Here is a 20,516-nt window from a genome sequence, read left to right as displayed (position 1 = left end):
GTTTTATTGGAATTTGTCAGATTTTTTGAAGCCAAAGGGAAGTTAGTTAGAATTGGAATTTGTGATTCCGTGCTACTCGATTCAGACAGTTTTATAACTAGAGCTGCTAGATCTCATCAGGTACTTTGTTTGTAACGTGAGTTCGACGTATAATGACATTGTCTTGCAGAATATGATCTCCTTTGGAGACGATTATTTGCTACAGAGTTTCTGGGCATGACACGTTTCTGGTTCTGTGGTTGGCGCATGATTTTATTAGGACGTCGGATCGAACCGGTTAGCGCAATCACTGGTGGTTATTGCCTCATTCTCCGCAAAAGCCTATACATCTGGTTCAATGAAATGGTTAGAAATTCCCCGACTGGATCGGTAGCCTGACGCGAGACCGTTAGTTTAGTAAAAAAAAATCGTGGTTCAGATGATTTCGCAAACGCCCAGCTCGTCATTTCACCATTTGAGGGAGACAGAGATCTTTCTCTGCGAAAAGTTAGAACTGCGCCTTTGAGGCACAGTGCCCGTAGCTGAGTTGTTTGCTAGGCAGTTTGTGATTTGCTTTCAATTTTATATTTACGGTATTCCGGGGGAAAGAAAAGAAGATAATATAGCTAACCAGGGTCCTCTCGTCTGGTTACTAGTCCATGTCGGATAGGCTATTTGATTAGTTACGTTACGCAATGGTATTGCATGTACACAGGCAGACAGGTAGGCCGATTTCTGACATTGTGATACTGATGAGCTAGTCCTAGATCCGGTACCGGTACGGTACCGTACCGGTACTCTAGATTCGATTTCAATATCAGCCCCCACTTTGAAAGACATCAATTATAACAGTGAGTGCAAACCCCTAATTTGTGAGGCGCGATTTGATAACTCTGTCCAGTAACCAATTCTATTACCGGCATGCTAACTGTAAGTAGCCCACTTAGTTAGTAGTATTCATTAATGATTCCTGAGCATTTTTTCTGCTGCGCATACTCCAATGAAAGAAATACCATTTAAAAAAGTGTATATATTTTTATGTCTTGTGAGTTTACCAAGAAAATTATGATGATTTTGTTTTCTTAATTATATTAAAGTTAATTAGAATACATTTTGTTACAAATTATGATTCTTGTATATTATTAAATTTTAATGATCCTTTATTTTGTCATATAGGCTAAGTAGTGTAGACTTAAATGCAATTATTCTTTTAATATCAATAGTTCGATATAAAATTTGGATTGAGAAATTCGATCATATTTGAAAATAAAACACCTGATATAACACTTCTTAAAAAACAGATAAAAATGGCCCTAGAGCATAGAAAAAGTACCGGTATAAAAAATTCCAGAGTAAACAAACCCTTTGAAAAGGATTTACAGAATTTATGTGAAGCAATTACGTAGGTTTATGATAAGTTTTATTATACATTTGCTAATTTTATTTTTATTTTTTTATTGTATTATATCATTACAATTATTAAGATAATTTCAATATTATGACTAATAATCAATGATGAAAAAACTATGAAAACCAATTTCAACAAATGGTGAATGGATTATGAATTCAATGGAATATGGACTTATTTTAATTTGTACATTTATTCATTCTTTGCATATTTATTAAAATCACTTATTCGGTAAGCCAATCAAAAAAAAAAAGTGTGTAAGTTACATACCGTGATAAATATTGTTTGATATATATTTAAATTAGATGTAATACTGTAATATGGCATAACCTTTACATGAATCTAGTTATTCTGAGGTTGAAGGTGGGCGTTTGAAGAGGGTGAGCTTGGAAATAGTATGTCTGTTCCACAAGAATGGTATGAAAACTCTGAATGCGGCCAAAAATGCCGCAGTCCAGAATGTGTTGCAGATCTCAACTGCATTATTACTAAAGGAAATGCATTGCAAATTAAAGAACATATTCGAACTTCTTGTCCGACAGCTACCATACGTTGTGATACTTTGGGACGAAGTGCTATCCACTTAGCTGCATCATGTGGCAAAATAGAAGTATTGGATTGGCTCATTGCAACTTTTAATTGTAACTTAAATGTCCAGGACAGAGAAAGTGGATGGACACCACTACATAGAGCTGTGTATTACGGGAGACTTGGTTGTGTAATTTTGCTCATTGAACATGGTGCAAATATGTGGGTAAGGGACAAGGAAGGAATGACACCTATGGACATTGCCATGCTCGATTGTTCACCTTGGGTAAGGTATCTTAGATTTTCAAGGCAAACATATAAAATGCCTTGTGTTCTTAATAACTCAGATACATCTGAAGTCTATACATGGGGTATAAATGACAATTTTGTTCTAGGGCAACGAAATCTAAAGGAGTGCAAGTTACCAGAACCTGTGGATTTCTTTGTCAAAAGGCATATCAATATTAAGGAAGTTGCTACGGCTAAATTCCATACTATTTTTGTTACCACATCTGGGTCTGTTTACTCGTGTGGACATGGGGAAGGTGGAAGGCTAGGAAATGGTAATCAGGAGGCTTGTCTTGAACCAGCACAAGTTTCTCTTAGCATAGGTGTGTGTGTGTTATCAGCAGCAGTTGGTTTGAATCACACTGTACTCACTACAGATTCTGGTCATCTATTAGTTTGTGGCTTGAATAAGCATCACATTCTTGGTGTGTCTTCATCATCAGATCGTGAGTTAGTTCCTGTTAGAGTTCACGGAGCTTTGAAAACTCTACGTGTAATTGGATGTGCTGCAGGTGTATTGCATACTGTTGTTTGGACTGACAAGGGTCGCTTATACACTTTTGGTGCGAATGCTGGTCAGTTAGGTCATGCTAAAAACGACCTTTACGTAAAACAACCTCGGCAAGTATCAGGAGTTTATAAAGAAGGGGATGGTATTATTTGTGTTCATGCATGTGATTCTGCTACTATAGTTTCTACACGACAAGGCACTGTGTACTTGTTACAAAATTACGTTTGTCGGAAAATAGTATCGAAACAATTGGATATTGTAAAAGTTCAAATAGGTGGAGGAAGATTGGATGTTTCGGCTCTTTCTCAAATTGATCAACGACTTCACTCTGTTCACAATTTGTTGAAAGATGACAGTTTACATGTCATAATGAGCAAAAAATCTGGTGATATATTGTCATGGAGTAAGGCTCATGGAACACTCGACAGATGTAAATTCAACCTGCCGCAATCATTTCTTTTCAAAGACATAGCCATTTGCAATCATGGACATACTGCCTTGTTAGTCACAAATACAGGACAAGCTTTTGTTGCAAAGTATGGAAACTGGAAAGCTCCCAAACCTCCAAGAAAAAATTCACAATCAGCGGTAAATACAAAGGCATATGATAGCTGCTTGGATATGTTGGATGCTGATTCTGTACAAGAATTTTCGTTAGATCAGGTATGTTGTGTTTTTCGTGCACATTCTGGTTACATCGGACCCAAAGCAAAAGCAGGAGCCATATTGCAAAGTGAACCACGTATCTTTTCCACTGATGTTCCTACGGTTGGCGATAGTGAACTGCAAGAAAATATTCAGAAATTATGGGAAGATGTCACTGAAAATGATAATGTCCATGACATGGTTGTAGCCGCTGTTGATAGCAAAGGGAATATACTATTATCAATACCTTGCCACAAATTCATTCTTGCCTCGCGTTCTCAGTTTCTGAGAAAAATTATCACACACCAGACGCGAAAAAGTACCATCGAAAATGAGGATGAAATCACATCGGAGGATGTAGAACAGAATGGTGTCTTTATGAATGAAAATTACACAGTTAACATTGATCATCTTCTTTTTGAAAATTGTGATCCTTATGTGTTAAGAAATCTTATTGAGTTCATATATTGTGAGTCTTGCGAATTGTTACGCCCAAAAAATACTGTTCCAGCTGCTGCTAAAAATATTAATTCAACAGAAACCAGAATTTATTGGGAAAGTGACAAAATCACAAACTTCTCTTCGGCAAGAAATGGAATTGATTTGTCAGGGAAAATTCAAGTTACAAATGGTAGTATTTCTGCTTTTGCAGTCTATCAAGAATCGGATAAACATACAAAAAAATCAAAATCAGAAAAATCTTCCAAGCACAATTCAACATCCAATCTTCTTTCACAGTTTAAAACTCTGGCAAAGAAACTTGGTATAAATAGATCTTTCTTCGATTCTATAACTCTTCAGGATGGCGTAATTCAAGTGAAGAAGGGCACGAGTAGCTTTAAAGCTATCTTCCCTTCATTCGACTGCCACAAACTTCACAGTCTTTGTGATATTGAATTAGAATGTTCCGATGGAGTTATTTTAAGGGCCCACAAATGTATTTTGGTAGCTAGAATAGAGTTTTTTAGAAGCATGCTATTATCACAATGGGCGGAAAGTAAAGGTATGATCACAAAGGTGCCGATTCCGTCAGATATTTTCAAATATGTGCTGGAGTTCTCCTACACTGATTCCACTTTTGTATTGAACCACTTTCTGTCACCAGAAACACTGTGTGAAGTAATGGCAGCTGCTGATCAACTACTGATGAATAGGTTGAAGGACATCGTAGAAGTTCAGGTTGCTTCACTATTAACTTTGAAGAATGTATCTTCGATAATAGAATTTGCGTCTGCGTTCCACTGTCCACAGCTAATAAAAACATGTAGACAATTTATAATCCATCATCTACCAGCACTCATGCATACACCGAATTTTTATTCAATAGAATATTCGACGTTGGAAGAGATGGAAGATTCATACAGATCAGCTATCAGTGCTGTATATTTACGAGGTATGCCACCTAGTACTGAGGGTCCACCACTTCTCGATGTACCAGAGAATTTGGAATCCAGCTCTCTCTTTCCAATTTTTGAGCCTTTATCTCCAACTGATAAATCTTCAGTCTGGCCTGGTGAAGGGCCGCCTTCACCCCAAAAGAAAAAGTCATTTGGGCAAAGACGAAGTAGTAAAAGCAGGAAAAAATCATTCTCAAAATCTTCAACTGGGGGCATTATTCTGTCTGATCTTTTGTCTAGGAATGATAAAGATATTGACAGTTTCGTTGACAGAATTGCATCTTCAAAGAATAAAGCTTCACTTAATGAAAACACACAACTGGATTCTCATACGTCTGTGTCTCCACCCAATAATAATGCTTCAACTCATATTGATTTCAACGATAATATTGATAAAAAATTAGCTGCTGTCAAGATCAAACCGATACAAAAAGGTTTTGTGCCAGTCTCAAGTCCACAAAATATAAACAAATCTAATTTTCAAGACATGGATACTCAGAAATCTCAATTTCCCAGTCTATCTTCGAATTTATCACAACCAAATCATCCTGCTCCATCATCACATATAACTCAAAATAACCCATGGGGCTCTATGGCTGGTATTGCTGCAGAAACCAAAACTTATCCTGTTGCTATTCCTATTAAAAATAGTAGTAGTGTAAACCATGGCGGATCTGGTGCTGCTATTACAATGAAACCAAAAAAGTTGTCTCAAAAACAAAGGAAAAAGTTAGAAAAAGAAACTGCTAAATTAGAAGTGGAGAGTGTTACTATCCCTGCTGCTACCTCGCCTCCTATTAATGCTTGGGGTACAGTAGCTAGTCCACCTAGAACAGACTCCAGGTCTTTCTGGGATGTCATGAAAGAACAATCAACTTCACCCAGCCTTATTGTGCAACGTCCAAGAGTTGTATCACCAGATAAAATGACAAAATCAGAAATAGATAGTCCATGGCAAATGGCGCCTAAAACTTTACAAAAGGATACATCAAAAGACTCTGCAATCCGACCAAATTCTTCGTTTAGAGACATAATGCAAAGCACCATGAATCAGGCTGAGGAGAGTTTAAAAAGAATGAATAAACCATTGCATGATATTCAGCTGGAAGATCAAGCGATGGCAGAACTGAAAGTGCATTACCAAAACACAACTCCACACATTGACGAACAATTTTTCACTGTTGAAAGGATCTCAGCAAAGTACACTTAAATGACATGACATGAATTGAAGAGCAACCCATGTGAAATAACATTTGATGCTGAGGATTTGCCTTAGTACAGTTTGTATTGCAAAATTGATATTTTTGTGCCTTAGTTTTCTTTGTGCAATATGATACTTGATTGCTATTATTATTTTTTGAAGTTTCAAAATATCATTTTTTATGGATTACAACCAACCATAGATATCATGTATGAACAGAAGAAGTATTTGGTACATAAATATTTTTGTCATTAAATTTGAGAAGCTATGTTGATAGAGATAGGTTTGTATATTCTGAATTTTATATTCCAATCACATCTGAAGAAAGGTATTTTACGATTCTTTGCCAAATAAAAGAATATATTATAATAAAACACACTCGACTCGGGACTTCAGAGCGCAGATCAGTCTCTGGTTTCAATTCTCATATATGTCTTAAAACGTAAGGAACTTCCTATTTTTTCTTCTCTGTACTAAATGAGCATTTGTGAAGCATTATTCTATATTAAAGGTTGGTGCTGGTGTAGTTTTAGGCATAATAGTTTCAATGTTATTTACTTTTTTGTAAAGTATTACATAGTGGAGTACGAATATTTTCAGGCGTCTTTAATAGTCTGTTTTACAATATGCTCAAAGCAAGGTCCCACATTTCACAACCATTTAAAGCTAAACGAGAAAATTATATTTATGAAAAAAATGAATGATATGTTTGTCATCATACACTTAAAGATAAATACCTAATCAGAGAAGAGACCACTTTTTTCCATTATTTTTAACACCATATGTACCAGTATTGCTGGTGTTATAGCTTGTGGTTACTTTTATATCAATGGTACTACCGAACATTTAATTGAACCATACTATATCTTCATCATATTGTAGTCAAAGTGAAAATAAATTGTTGTTGAAGTTCCAAAAAAAAGTAAGTTTAGCACAAGAGTTGAATTGCTTCACATTCCTGCTTTTTGTATTGTGATTGGGCTAAATCTATGCTTTCTACCAAATTGTAGTTTGTTATTTAAAATCACCATCACACATGCATATTACAAGTCAAGATTTTTTTCAAGTTGTCTATCAATTATGACAGCATATTTTTCATGGTTCAATGACTAGTTTACTGTTTTGATGCCGCCACATACTTATTGTTGCATTTGCTTTACTTCTTTAAGTATTTTGGGCTTGCTTGTCTTGAGCTACCCTAGCAAGTGATATGATGGAAAACATTTCAGATATATTTATCAGTTTAATACATCAGGTTTCGTTTCAATTCTACTTCTGAATTACCTTGTATTGCTCGCTTAATAGCATCTGTGCTTTATTTATTATAGGTTCATCGCAGTATTATCGATATATCTATAGGTTTAATAATAATGCAGTGATATTGATCGTCTGATAATTCAACGAATAATTTGATAGTCCGATATGGCTGAGCTTGATAGTTTACTTCATGAGGAAATCCCAAGTGGAAGAAAAGCTCTTTTGGATAGCAAAGCCAATTTAGAAAATGTTGCAAATTATTGTCAGCAGATGTATGTCGATGTAAGTGAAGATCATAATGTGCACTCATGTTTTGGTATTAATAGCACTTGACTTTCGTTGAGTGGATAATTAGGTCCACTATATTTTTATTTTATTTGATTACAATAGATAAACGTTGAAAGGAAATGTATACCTATTGATAATGTTTGTTTCTGAAATGCCAACATCCCCTGGTTTTATGTTGGTTAATTTTGAAAATGAACGCTTCTATATACCTAATTTTTAGTAGATGTGATTAATTCTGGTGAATTAAATATTATCATGACTGAGTGTATTATTTACCTTTTTTGCTAAAAACTAGATTAATTAAATTACCATGTACTATTTTTTAGGCTGACAACAAAAAGACTGCACTTGATGAAACAAAGAACTTCACAACTCAGTCTCTTGCATCTGTTGCATACCAGATTAATACATTAGCCAGCAACATGCTTCATATGCTTGATATACAGGCTGCTGAACTTGCAAACATGGAGTCGTCAATAAATAATATTTCAATGGTAATATAACGTGTTTCTTATTTTTGCTACAGAATTTATTCGATTAATTTAATTCTTTATATATTGATTTTAGCCAATATTTTGCAATGTATTCAGCCAGTAAATTTACTTTCCGAATCTCATTTGTACTTATACCGAAATATGTGTAAAGGAAGTTATAAGAAGAATATTCAAATTTAATTAAAGTTAGTACACAGGGCGATCCAAATAACACAACCCAGCTTATTTAAAACATATTCGGGGCTCCTGAAGTATGCGAACCAAGATGGCGGACATCGGAATGTAATATGTGTACTAGGTTAGGGTTAGGCCATAATTTTAGGTTTAAATACTACGGGAGGCTCTTGGCTAGTCTTCGAACTGATAATAGGACTAAAATAAGGAAAATTGGAAAAAAATTATCGCCTAACCCTAACCTGTTACCCATGTTACGATCCGATGTCCGCCATCTTGGTTCGCATACTTCGGGAGCACCACATATTCTGATGAGAGCATAACGTTTGTGCAAAGTGTCCAAGATTACTGCAACTTTTGGGTACAATCATGCACAAACATAAGTTCAAGTGTGAAATAAATTTTCTTCATTGTCGTGGAAATAATTACTAAGCAGTTTGTTGTGTCTTCTTTTTGGGCCGCTCTGTTTTATATACAAACTATCACTACAACTCAATTGCTCTCATTTTAGACTGTTGATATTCATAAAGAGAAGGTGGCAAGGAGAGAAATTGGTCTTCTCACGACAAACAAAGTCATCACAAGAAATCATCAGATTGTTGCACCATCTAATCCAGACAGGTGCACAGTTTATTATGATTAGAATATTTTACTTTCAACAGAAAATTTTCAATTTATAATGTTGTATTTATGGACAAAATGTGTATTCTAATATAGGAATTATTAATAGTATCTGTTATTTTTATAGTATTGGTTATTTAATATCACTTTGTAGCTGAATTGCCATCAATTTAATTGAACAACATTTCAAGTCAAAATTTCTGTAAATTTAAAGCTTTTAAAATTTTTCTACAGTTGAAAAAAGGGCCATGGCCCATGGCCTTCATAAAATTGAACCTAGTGGTAGAAGATTCTAGTGTTGTTATTAATATTATCCATGAAATGTGGTAATCTGTTCAAATATTAATGAGAGCTCTAAAATAAGCCAATAGACAACTGTTCAATGAAATTTGAAACAATTATTTTTATCACACAAGTATTCTAACACCTTAAAATATACTGAATCTAGTTTTTTTAAAAACAGACCAGAAATGCTCAAACACCCATACACTGCAATATGATGTCTTTTTATTGGTGCTATATTTTATTCAATTCACAGAACTGTCAAGTATGTACGAAAACCAATTGATTATGCTGAATTAGATGATGTAGGACATGGTGTGAAACTTGCAAACCAAGGATCTCAGAGCGGAAATCTGAATGTGAGGAGAGTCTCAAAAACTCCAAGTCCAAGTGTAGATGGAAGGTAAATTCATATCCTATTAATGTATCCTCTGGAAAATGTTTACCGAAATGTTATAGGTTATTACGGTAGTAAAATGCTAATATAATTGAATAGTTCAGGATTTGATGAGCTATTGTGCTAATGCTTGTTCCAAGTCATTTATGATTTTTCATGGCTTTGCTCATGACGAAATCTCTATTAAAGCAATTCGTTGTAATTTGCTCATTTGACAAACCAAACATTTGACAAACTGAATTGACATTTGACAAACTGATAAACAATGACTTCACTGGAGTTAAAACCAGAGAGGGATCTTTGATACCTAGCATTCTGAGTATTTTGAGATTGTTTGGGGCCAGTTATGTTATTATCAGGCTCAATTATGACATTCCTATTTTGGTGTTGGACGTTGCAATGTTGTATCGCGAGCACAATCATATATTTTAAAATGAAAAAAATGTATACATGATATTTCAGCAGCACAGGAAATTTTGTTATTGTTAGTAATCATGTTATTGCAATTTGAAAGGCAATGTAACTCTGTATTCTTATGTTGGCAGATGCTTATGATATGATGATTGTAGCAGTGTCTCATGTTTGCACTTATACATAGGCATGAAATTTTTTAATGGTTTGATCATGAATTCAGAATTATTAACAATTCTAGATTATTTGAGTGATTCCAAAATACCGAATCTTATTCTGTTCTCATTTCTAGTAATCTGTGGGCATTAATTCTTCCATCACATTGCTGGATTAATGTTCTTAAGCTCTGAATGTCTCTATATTTAAATGGAATGGTTCTGAGAATTAGATTGTATTTGTTAGCAATTGGCCATATCTCAAGATAATGAAGTTTCAAAATTTTGATTATATTATTTGAATGAAATTGTACAAATATAGATAGAGTAATCAGTGTCTATACATAGCTTGTAAGAAGTAAAGACAGGGAAATGACTGACTCATAGAAAATTTATCTTCAACAAATTCATTACTGACTATGCTTAGATAGATCCAAGGTTATGGCTGAGTATAAGAACATGAATAATATACTCGCCTGTGTTTGAATGCCTTTTTATACAAAATATTTACATGTGTTCTGCCCCGAACAAGGTTTTGCGCAAGAGACTACTGTTATGTGAGAATCTACTTCATATTGGAAGGATCGGATATTACCAGTTTGACATTACCCAATTTATTACACCCTGCGTGGGGTGGTTGGCATGGGATTTGAAACAGAGATTTTGGCATGGCATGTGTCTAATGCCATTAATCGCCAGACCACCACCATGACCACATCTTTTATCTGGTAGTTAAATTTTGGTTTTGTTCATTTCCAGGAAACGTGACAGCTTGAAAAGTGTCACCAGTTCAACTGGTTATGGCACAATACGAGCTGTGCGAACACCGACTGTACCAACTGACTTCACCGCAAGTAGTAAGTTTATTTATTTCAACAGAACATCATTTTATATGCTCTATAAATACTTTTTCATTTTGCATGCCTAAATGCTTACTTAACAGGTGACAATAATATGGTGACCTATTCATGATTTTCCTTCTTTGGATGATTGAAATTTATTATTACATGATTGCGCCTTCTGTGATATTTGAAACCTATTTGTTGTTCTGGAAAATTTTTTTGATTATGCTACTTGCAAATAAGTGGTAAATTTACCATATATTGCATGTCTTTTGTTGAAATGTGTACTTTTCACAAATCTTCTTCCGGTTTCAACAATCCCTAATTTATATTGTTTCGCCTGTTTCTATTTATATTTCGATTATTTTAACAATATATATAATTTTGCCTTTTTTTGTTATTTTTTGATTTTACATCGAATTTTTTCACAAAGCAAAACGACTTCCCACCATGTATCGAAATCGAACAAACAGTAACAGCAGTTCAGGTTCTGGAAGTATGAGCTCCAGTGGTGGTTATTACCCTGGATCAGGTAAGTGTATTAGAGCCGCATTCATTTAATGTAGTGAATAATGAAAAATTACATCAAGTAGCCCACTTATTATCTCACAGTTTTGTAGAATGCTAAATGGTATCTTACCTCCTGAATTTTGATGTTGCATGTTGGTATGGAAAATTAATGTAATTCCATGTCGGATGGGACAAAAAATTCACCAAGTCCCACCCATCACAGGATTTATTTATGCTTTTCATATATCAGATGAACTCCGTAGCCGTACCAGCCAAAAATAAATCGATATCAGATTCAAATCGGGGGTTCGAAAAAATTATTTCCACCCTTCTGAAAAGCAATCAAAATTTCTTTCACAGAACCTAAAAACTGGATGTAATACACAAATTAATAATTTAGAAAAAGTATACAAAAGTTTAATAACTGATTTTATAAAACCTACACAAAATACCCAGATTTTGAATGATGTTAAACACAAAATGCACCTCTAATACTTGACAAAATTTGTTCAAATTTTTTTTTTGCTAGTATCTTTAAGATCTGGCTTGTAATTGGCCTCAATTGACTCCCTAAAACCATTCCTTTGACTTACATTCCTACTAATAACTAAAAAAAATCTTTGTGTGTTTGGTAAAGAATTTTCAATATTTTGATGTCTCAAGTATTTATTAATACATGAGATTGTCATGTTAAATTATTATCAAAAATAGATATTTGTAATAAAGAAAATATCAGTTCTGTGGTTAATTTATTTTGTAAATAATCAACCTGCAGAATAAACTTCATTAGACAGAAATGCTACGAGTTCGACTGATAGTATGAAGAATGTAAAATAATGTGATATACGAGGTGCTGCTAAAATGAAACGGGACTGACGTCACAGATTGCGCAACACGATTAACCATCGGTAATCAACACTTCTGCAGTGTGGCGTAATATGTGTTCTTTGTTTAACAGCTGTTTTGACACAATATCGCAATTATTTTTGCTTTTCAGGATCCATAAGTGAATGTGATAAATTTCTTGTTGAAAAAAAAAATGCTGTGCGAGGTCTGATTGAGTTTTTTGGCGATAGGGGGTTCAATTGCAGAATGACGATTGAGCAAAGAATTAACATTAAATTTTGTGTCAAACTTGGAAAAATGCATGTCAACTGGGCATGCATTCAATTGTTGAGCTTTCTGCTCCTCAGTCAACTCAAGAGCCTTTGGCATCATTTTGGCACACACCTTTCGCATTCCCAAAGTGTCAACCAAAATGGTGCGGACCGTTTCTTTGTTCATCCCAATTTCGTTGGCAATGACGCGAATTGTTAAGCGACGGTCACTGCGAACCAACTGCCAAACCTTTTCGATGTTGGTATCAGTAGTGGAAGTGCAAGGCCTCCCTGACCTCGGATCATCCTCCACATCCTCCCTGCCTTCCACAAATCGCTTGTGCCATTCAAAAACTCTTGTTCTGGACATGGAAGAATCTCCATAAACATCACGCAACATCTGCAAAGTCTCAGTCGCCGTTTTTCCAAGTTTGACACAAAATTTAATGTTAATTCTTTGCTCAGTCGTCAATCTTTAATTGAACCCCCTATCGCCAAAAAACTCAATCAGACCTCGCACAGCATTTTTTTTCAACAAGAAATTCATCACATTCACTTATGGATCCTGAAAAGCAAAAATAATTGCGATATTGTGTCAAAACAGCTGTTAAACAAAGAACACATATTACGCAACACTGCAAAAGTGTTGATTACCGATGGTTAATCGTGTTGCGCAATCTGTGACGTCAGTCCCGTTTCATTTTAGCCGCACCTCGTATATCATATTATTTTACATTCTTATTCTTACATTATTACGTTACATTATTTTTCATTCTTTTTCTACATTCTTACTAAAAATTCCATTTTGGGAAATTATATCTGTTTATTAGGTTCTATTTACTGGTATTTGTATTTAGTTTTATTTTTACTTACGCTTTGTTTTGCATGGAAAATGGATTTGCAAGTTAGGCATCATTTTTCATCATTCATTTTCAAGTTTTATTTGATTCATATTCATATCCTAATCATTAGCTGATGCATGTTATTGATCCATTATTTCATATTTGATAAATAGAAATTTGGCAGGGTGATTTATTTAATACTGGTGCAATGATATTTATGGCTTCGAGCTTACTAACACAATCTAACACGCATTGTGAAACTTATAGGCCCTGCTGCTTCACAGAATTCCCAATCTGTATCAATGGCCCCTCCACCGGTGCAAGGACCTCCAGCACCACCTAGTGTGCCTGGTAAGTTAGCTCTTTCTCGACCCGGTAATTTCCTATTGTTGATGATGCTCACTTGGTGTTTCTCAGCTTCTAATAATGCTCAGCGTATAGCTCCTGATGATTACACAATAGAATAATATTTTGACCTATTGTTCAATACGGCACCAGGCATGAAAATCTCCCTGTCTAGTCGATCAAGTAGGCTACGAAACAAATATGCAACAAGCTAGTTAGTTGTATAAAGCACTTGAATATGTGGTACCCGCTGTACTGAAGTTGTAACTCAGATGAGACTTACCTATCATTCTGCATAATCTCAAGAAATCCTATTGAAAATATGTTTTCCTGTTTTACACTATTACGAACAAGCACTTGTCATGAGTGTACAAAGTTATTAGCATCATTTCGTATTCACTTAATAGCCTGCTTATCATGTGTAGAACATATCAATCTTGAAGACTGAACTAACACTCATTTTCATGATAATACAAACAATGCAAGGGTGTTACTGTTTGTATTACTATAACTTTAAATACTATATTTAATATTAAAAAATTGTCATTGCTTAATGTAGTAATGTAATGTAAAATGAAAATAACAATATTGGTGAATGTCATTGTCTTGTCAAGGACTGTATTCTGTATTGAAAGGTATACATTTGGAATATATTTTAATTGAACAACTATGTCATCTATATATTGCATTTCTATTCAAACTGTCTAGGTGTTATGCCACCGCCACCAGTGATGTCACCCACAATGCCACCGCCACCCCCAATGGAAGGGGCTCCACCCCCACCTCCTCCACCAGTGATGGCTCCACCACCACCTCCGATGTCGCCAGGATACAGCACACCCAGTGTTGGGAGGTGAGCGTTTTGTTTATATTTATGACTTGGAAGAAGAAAGTTTAAGAGTAGATGCTATTGGTGCCTGGATATTGTTTGAAGTAAATTCGTCAGAGGGCGGAATCTGATAGAGGTGAATCATACCAAGTGCCACATTATGACCATTATAACCATTTTTACATTGCAAACCAATATGAAAATGCTATATTTTTCATCACTGTTTAGCCAAACAATTCTTAAATGAGTTTGTGTTTCATTTTTTATACAAAAATAGGGTTCCTACAATGCCTAACACAAATGAGGGATATGCTTCTGCAGCTGGTAAGTTTTATTCGCAATCATTCTTAATTTTTGTTTGAATCTCACCTAACTGTTGTTGTATGTTCTGAACACTAGAAATTTGATGTCGTTTGTGTGTGTGTCAAGTAACAGCACTAGAGTTTGCTTTCTGCATAGCTTTGTAAACTTGGTAACAAATTTACGAGATGGTATGACCACGTCATTATGTCTAGTCCTATTATTTTAGCATGTTTTTCCATTTCCGATGGTTATATATTGATGTTAGCATGTTGTAAAAAGTATTGTCATTTTTAATGAAATGTAGTTTCAAGATTCAGAGCTGTGACTTGCTCAATTTTAAATCTATAGTTTCAACAAATTATTTACTATATAGTTTATGCCTAAGATTGAGTTCTGTGTGATGGCAGACAATTTTGGCATTTTTTATCATTGATGTTGTCAATTATATTCATAAATCATATAGTGTAGTTTTTGTTTAGTATCTTGAATCCATTTGTTTTGGTAGTATAATTATTCAATTTAGCTGAATATTGAATAAACATTCATCTGTTCATTCAATTTCTTTTTCGATTAATGTAGTCTGCAAATGATGTAAATCAATCATAATCTGCTAGGGATACTTGATTTTTAAGAACAAATGACATTTCTAGAAGCGTTTCGAATAATACTGAGTTGGAAATAAAAAAAAATTATGCAATTCACCATGCTTTGGTAAAAATGACTGCTTGGCATAAAATGGATCAGACAACAGAAGACTTGTGACTATTTCCCATCATTACCATGACAAGGTTCTAAGAAAATTCGCCGTGGGAAATTACCGCCGTAGGGAATCCTGCCGCAGGAAATTTCGCGCATTGGAAAAATCGCAGCAAGAGCATTTTGCTGTAAAACAAGTATTTGTGATAAAAATAGTTAGGTTTTTGAAGTTACCTTTTTATTTAAAAAAGATTCTTTTTTTAAGAGCATACCCTAACCCTATAAACCAATTGTTTTTATCACAAATACCTACCTACTTGTTTTACAGCAAAATGCTCTTACGGCGATTTTTCATGCTATCACAAATACATGTTTTACAGCAAAATGCTCTTGCGGCGATTTTTCCATGCAAGTTTTATTTTTCCTATGTGGCAAATTTTCCGGACACGCCTTGACACATAAATATATATAAATACTGCATTGCAAATTAGCTAAGAGTTTATCTGCATGAATTGTGGAATTTTTCGATGCATGCTTGCACATTGTACTTGTTCAACATCTAGTCTATGATCCTCCACTCCCTCCACCTCCTCCATCATTTGACACGGATACATCTGATCTGCCTCCACCAAATGATGGTATGTACAGCATCATTTTAAGTTTATCAATTCACGCATGTATGTATTTGTGCTTAAAATAAAATTATATTTTTAAATTTTACCGTCATGTCAAATATTTGCAATCACATCTGAGTATTTCTGTGTGAGTGTTTGGTTCTTAACGTTAGTGGATTACCTAGCTCAAGATTTTTAAGCTTGTGAGAAAGGTAGCATCTGGTTACACCGAAGAGAATACATGCATGGTAATTCTGTACTACATAATATTACTTAATGAAATAATGTTTTGTTCAAAGTTTTTTTTCTAACAGATTTCTAGACAAGTAGTCTTACATGAATAGCATATGTTAGGAAACACCTATCTTAAATGCCAATTTAATATTGTATGACCGGTGATATATTGTACTGGTTAAATTTGCATTTGGACATGAATTAATGTCAGGATATGTAATGTCCCACCCAGTTATATTCATGATATATTCATTTAGCTTACTCAATATATAAGCAAGTTTCTATTAGGCTTACTTATAACAAAAATTACAGTAATCTTTAAGATTTCATCATGATTGTGAATAATAACAATTTTAACAAGTAATTTTGTCTTATATACCTTTTTGTTATATATCACTTTTTGCGTATAGCATTTCCTATTATTTGTAATGCCATTGTTTGTTGAAAAACTGTACTTATAAGGTATTAATTTTAACAATTTTGCTTGAAGTGCCTGGCATTCCACTGCCTCCACCAGATGATACACTGATGATGCCTCCACCACCACCAGATGGTTTACCAAACCAATACAGCAATCATAATGATTCGAATTATGGTTCATCAGATCCAAGTTGGGCACCAAGAGAATATTTGCATAAAGGTTTTTTTTTTATCAATGATTGAACCGAATTACTCATTTACCAAATTGACATCTAACATAATCATTACTTAGTTAAATAATTCAAATAGTATCAATTGAAAAAATTTTCGGAATTTATTGATGTTTGTTCAAAGTTTGTGCAATATTGATTCTGACTTTATCTTGTTTGTAAAGAAGTGACTAAATAAAACCCAAATGTATAATTATGAATATGTTTTGTTTATCATTCTTGTATATTTCACTTTTATTTTATGATGGGATTAAAATGAAAGACAATTGTTAATAGATTCTTATTGAGTTATTAGAAAAAGCCATAATATTATTCAAGTCAATTAATATGACTTTTCGTGGTAAATGCTGATTCTGCTGGATTGGAATATGAAAGCCATACCCCCTTCTTCTCGCTAGTTTTAATATAATTTTTTGTTTAATTACAGTCATTGCAATCTATGATTATTCTGCTGAAAACGCAGATGAACTCTCACTTCGAGAAGATGAAGTCGTGTATGTTGTAAGAAAGAATGATGATGGTTGGTATGAAGGAGTACTGAACGGAGTAACAGGACTTTTTCCTGGAAATTATGTCGAGATAATTTCTATCTGAAATTACTGCCTGAATATGTTCGTGAGTTGCAGGTGATTGAAGCTGGATAAAATAAAACTGCATTACTTAGTCGGAAAATGTTTCACATCTCTTATACTGTTGTATGCATTGTTGCCTTTATATGGGTTATGTAATATACATTTATAATCTGGTTAAAGTCATTGATTAAAATCTAAATTTTGTTGGAAGATGCTTTGAAGACATTGGGATTGAAATAAAAAGAGAATGATGGATAGTTTCTCTTACTGTTAGCACTTTATTATCTATCTGCACAGAAGGCAATTAATGGAATGATATTTCCGGCTTTAGTTTTAAATACTAATTTTTGGGATTAAGGTATAATTTGACTATGCTGCCTCTTTTCTAATTCTAAAATATTACCCTTATCTATTTTTTATGTTTGAAAATGTATAAGGTATCATCGAATATGATTTTTCATTTATCTTTCGAGTTTCAGAAATTACTGCTGCTATGTACTATAAAAATGATTCTAGGTTCACACAATTTCACATTATTCCATATCATGTATCAGTAATCAATTTTGTTCCGTAAAAACATTTCCGTAAAAACATTCTCACCTACAGACTGAATCTTAACCAAGTAATTATCTAACTGGGACCATTTAAAACAATCCTATTTCTTGTTGAACACACTCAAATGTTTTGGATGCATGGCATTTGCTTTAATTTAGGTAGACATAACTTGGCAATGTGAGGAAGTTGTTTTGCCCCATTTTAGAAGAATAAATCATTTCCCCTCTATCACCGCATTTGAGAAGCTGATCACTCATTTGTTTATTAGGTGTTATTTTGTTACCTTCGTCGCACAGAAAAGAAACAAATATAATTCAGTGTATCCATTACTTTATTTGAGTCTTTATTGTTATATCATAGCTTTACTCAAGATCAACTAATCGACCAATATAATTTAATTTTCTTGTATTTCATTACATTTGCTGAGACTACTCAACTAATGAAATTATAATGTTTTTGTGGCTCTTCCGTTTTTTTCTCTTTTTGTAACCCATTACTATTACAGGCCAGCATTGACCTTCATGGTAAGATAATTTCCAATTGGTTATCACATAAAAATATATTTAATACTAACTACCATATATTGTATTCGGAGGAACATATCTTGCATTTTTGGAAATACAATAACAAATGCCGGTATATATTTTTAATGTGTTATTGGCAAAAAGTTTTTAAATAATATCGATCGTTTGTGATATAAGTTTACAGACCGTATGTATACTGATGTGTCTGTGGGAAAAGCTTAACGGCGCACGAACGAGTTCAGTCAACTTATTCCAATCCTGTTTTCGATTACTGCAGCGCTAGACTAAAAAGCTCCCAAAGACTGATTGACTAATGATTAATGAATTATATGATTTATACCTAAATTTTGGAAACCTTGTTGAAACTAACAAACGAATCGGTGTTTACAGTCCTGCTTAAAAAATCTACTTCGGTGAAAAGATATCTGAGCGTTTTGCTTAAATTGTTGCGTCGCTGTATAGTGTAGACTCTGATTAAGTTTTGTGACAGAAATATGTAAAGAAGGTGACCGTACATTTGAGTCCATGTGTATATTCGCGGGTCCAATCTATACGCAGGTGCTAAAACCCATGGGTTAGGGTTAGTATGGGTTCAAATATCCGTAAAACAATTTCCATAGGTGCAATTGTCGTGGGTCCAAATGTAATGGAACCGTAAAGAAGTCTATGCTTTGGGAATCATCCATTCCAATGAGTTCTCATCATTATTCGGGGGATTGATGTGTATCTAATCGGACTTTTAAATTCGTTTGCTTAGAAAGACTACTTTTTATGGCTCATCCTTTTTCGCCAATGCTCGACGTTAAGCATTTTCTCCTAAACATTAAATCTGCTTGTCATTCGCACCGATTATTGGCCAACGTGTGTTGGAATTTTGTGCGTATATAAATGTTTAGTCTGGACTCGCCTTCACTGAGCGGTTCTTGCAGTTTCCTTCACGCCGTTTTCAGTCTGATAGGTCAAGGAGGGCGGATATCTTCTAATGATGATAACACATAACCAATCTCATAAAAAAGATTCTCTATTTGGTTATAAATAATCGCCAACTAGACGCCCGAATAGAAAACGCTGCGCATACTAAATGCGACTTGTCCGAGTTGTACTATGGGTTTGCTAATATCTGAATATAGGCGCAAAATGCCACTTTATTATGAATAACATTTTTGGGCGGTGATCCTAAAAAGTCCAGCCTAAATCGCACAATGTCTGAGAATACTCGTGTTTCCAACCCAATGGGCCTACTAGATGCGGCGTTTTTCTGATCATTTGAATTGGATGGTTTAATAATTGTCAGAAGAGAAACTTTACCGTGAATTTCACTTATTAAATGGATAAAGTCGTTGTGAAATTGCGTTTTCCAGATAGGAGGAAGGTTGGGACACTTATTTTCTTTTGCATCTTTTGAGTCTTAACTTGCATTCATTCATTTGACCCTTGCGGGACTAATGCAGAGGGGGGCAAATGTAGTTTTTATTCTCGACTAAGAAATTCCCTGGTGCACAATGGGGCGGTCGATTGAATTGAACGAAGCATGCCGTTGAAAACCAGCGAAGAATCAGCATCTCAAGAACTCTAGGCATCAAATTTGGAGGGATTTGGCATTGTTCCCCATAGGCATCAAACTATTTCAGACTGAAACCCCCAAGTGGACTAAAGCAAAGAAATACCGAACAGTAGTATGTCGCTGTGAACGGCCGATGCCCGTTTGCGGACGGGCGTCGTACCGCACCGAAAGGCAGATCCAAACATCGAAAACATACATAAATACGAGTACAGTAAGAGTCGGATAGCTGATTTTTCAATGTGCCCCACCTTCCCCTGCCAGTTTTGTCTTTGAAACTATCAATTGCTCAGTGTTGGAGGCACA

At 34.6% G+C, this 20,516-nt stretch overlaps 2 protein-coding genes across 6 annotated transcripts; both read left to right on the top strand.

Annotated features, from left to right (window-relative positions):
- The first annotated feature begins 1,314 nt into the window (after window positions 1-1,314).
- LOC120343308 (inhibitor of Bruton tyrosine kinase-like) lies at window positions 1,315-7,285 on the top strand. The gene has a single exon (XM_039412448.2). It carries the CDS (start codon window positions 1,785-1,787, stop codon window positions 5,964-5,966), a length of 4,182 nt encoding a protein of 1,393 aa, XP_039268382.2. The 5' UTR covers window positions 1,315-1,784; the 3' UTR covers window positions 5,967-7,285.
- LOC120343306 (abl interactor 1-like) lies at window positions 7,280-18,804 on the top strand. Of its 5 annotated transcripts, XM_039412443.2 has the most exons (12): window positions 7,280-7,496; window positions 7,829-7,996; window positions 8,682-8,791; window positions 9,330-9,476; window positions 10,796-10,893; window positions 11,312-11,410; window positions 13,595-13,678; window positions 14,381-14,525; window positions 14,779-14,825; window positions 16,064-16,138; window positions 16,839-16,988; window positions 17,426-18,804. In XM_039412443.2, the coding sequence occupies exons 1-12, from the start codon at window positions 7,380-7,382 to the stop codon at window positions 17,590-17,592; spliced, it is 1,407 nt and encodes a 468-aa protein (XP_039268377.1). In that variant the 5' UTR covers window positions 7,280-7,379; the 3' UTR covers window positions 17,593-18,804. The 5 variants fall into 5 exon arrangements, with proteins under 5 accessions (XP_039268377.1, XP_039268380.1, XP_039268379.1 ...); XM_039412446.2 differs by lacking the exon at window positions 11,312-11,410; XM_039412445.2 differs by lacking the exon at window positions 13,595-13,678.
- The last annotated feature ends 1,712 nt before the right edge of the window (window positions 18,805-20,516 follow it).

Source organism: Styela clava, chromosome 3 (genome assembly GCF_964204865.1).
Source record: "Styela clava chromosome 3, kaStyClav1.hap1.2, whole genome shotgun sequence".
NCBI classification, from domain to species: domain Eukaryota; kingdom Metazoa; phylum Chordata; class Ascidiacea; order Stolidobranchia; family Styelidae; genus Styela; species Styela clava.
This window is presented reverse-complemented; position numbering and strand designations above follow the sequence as displayed.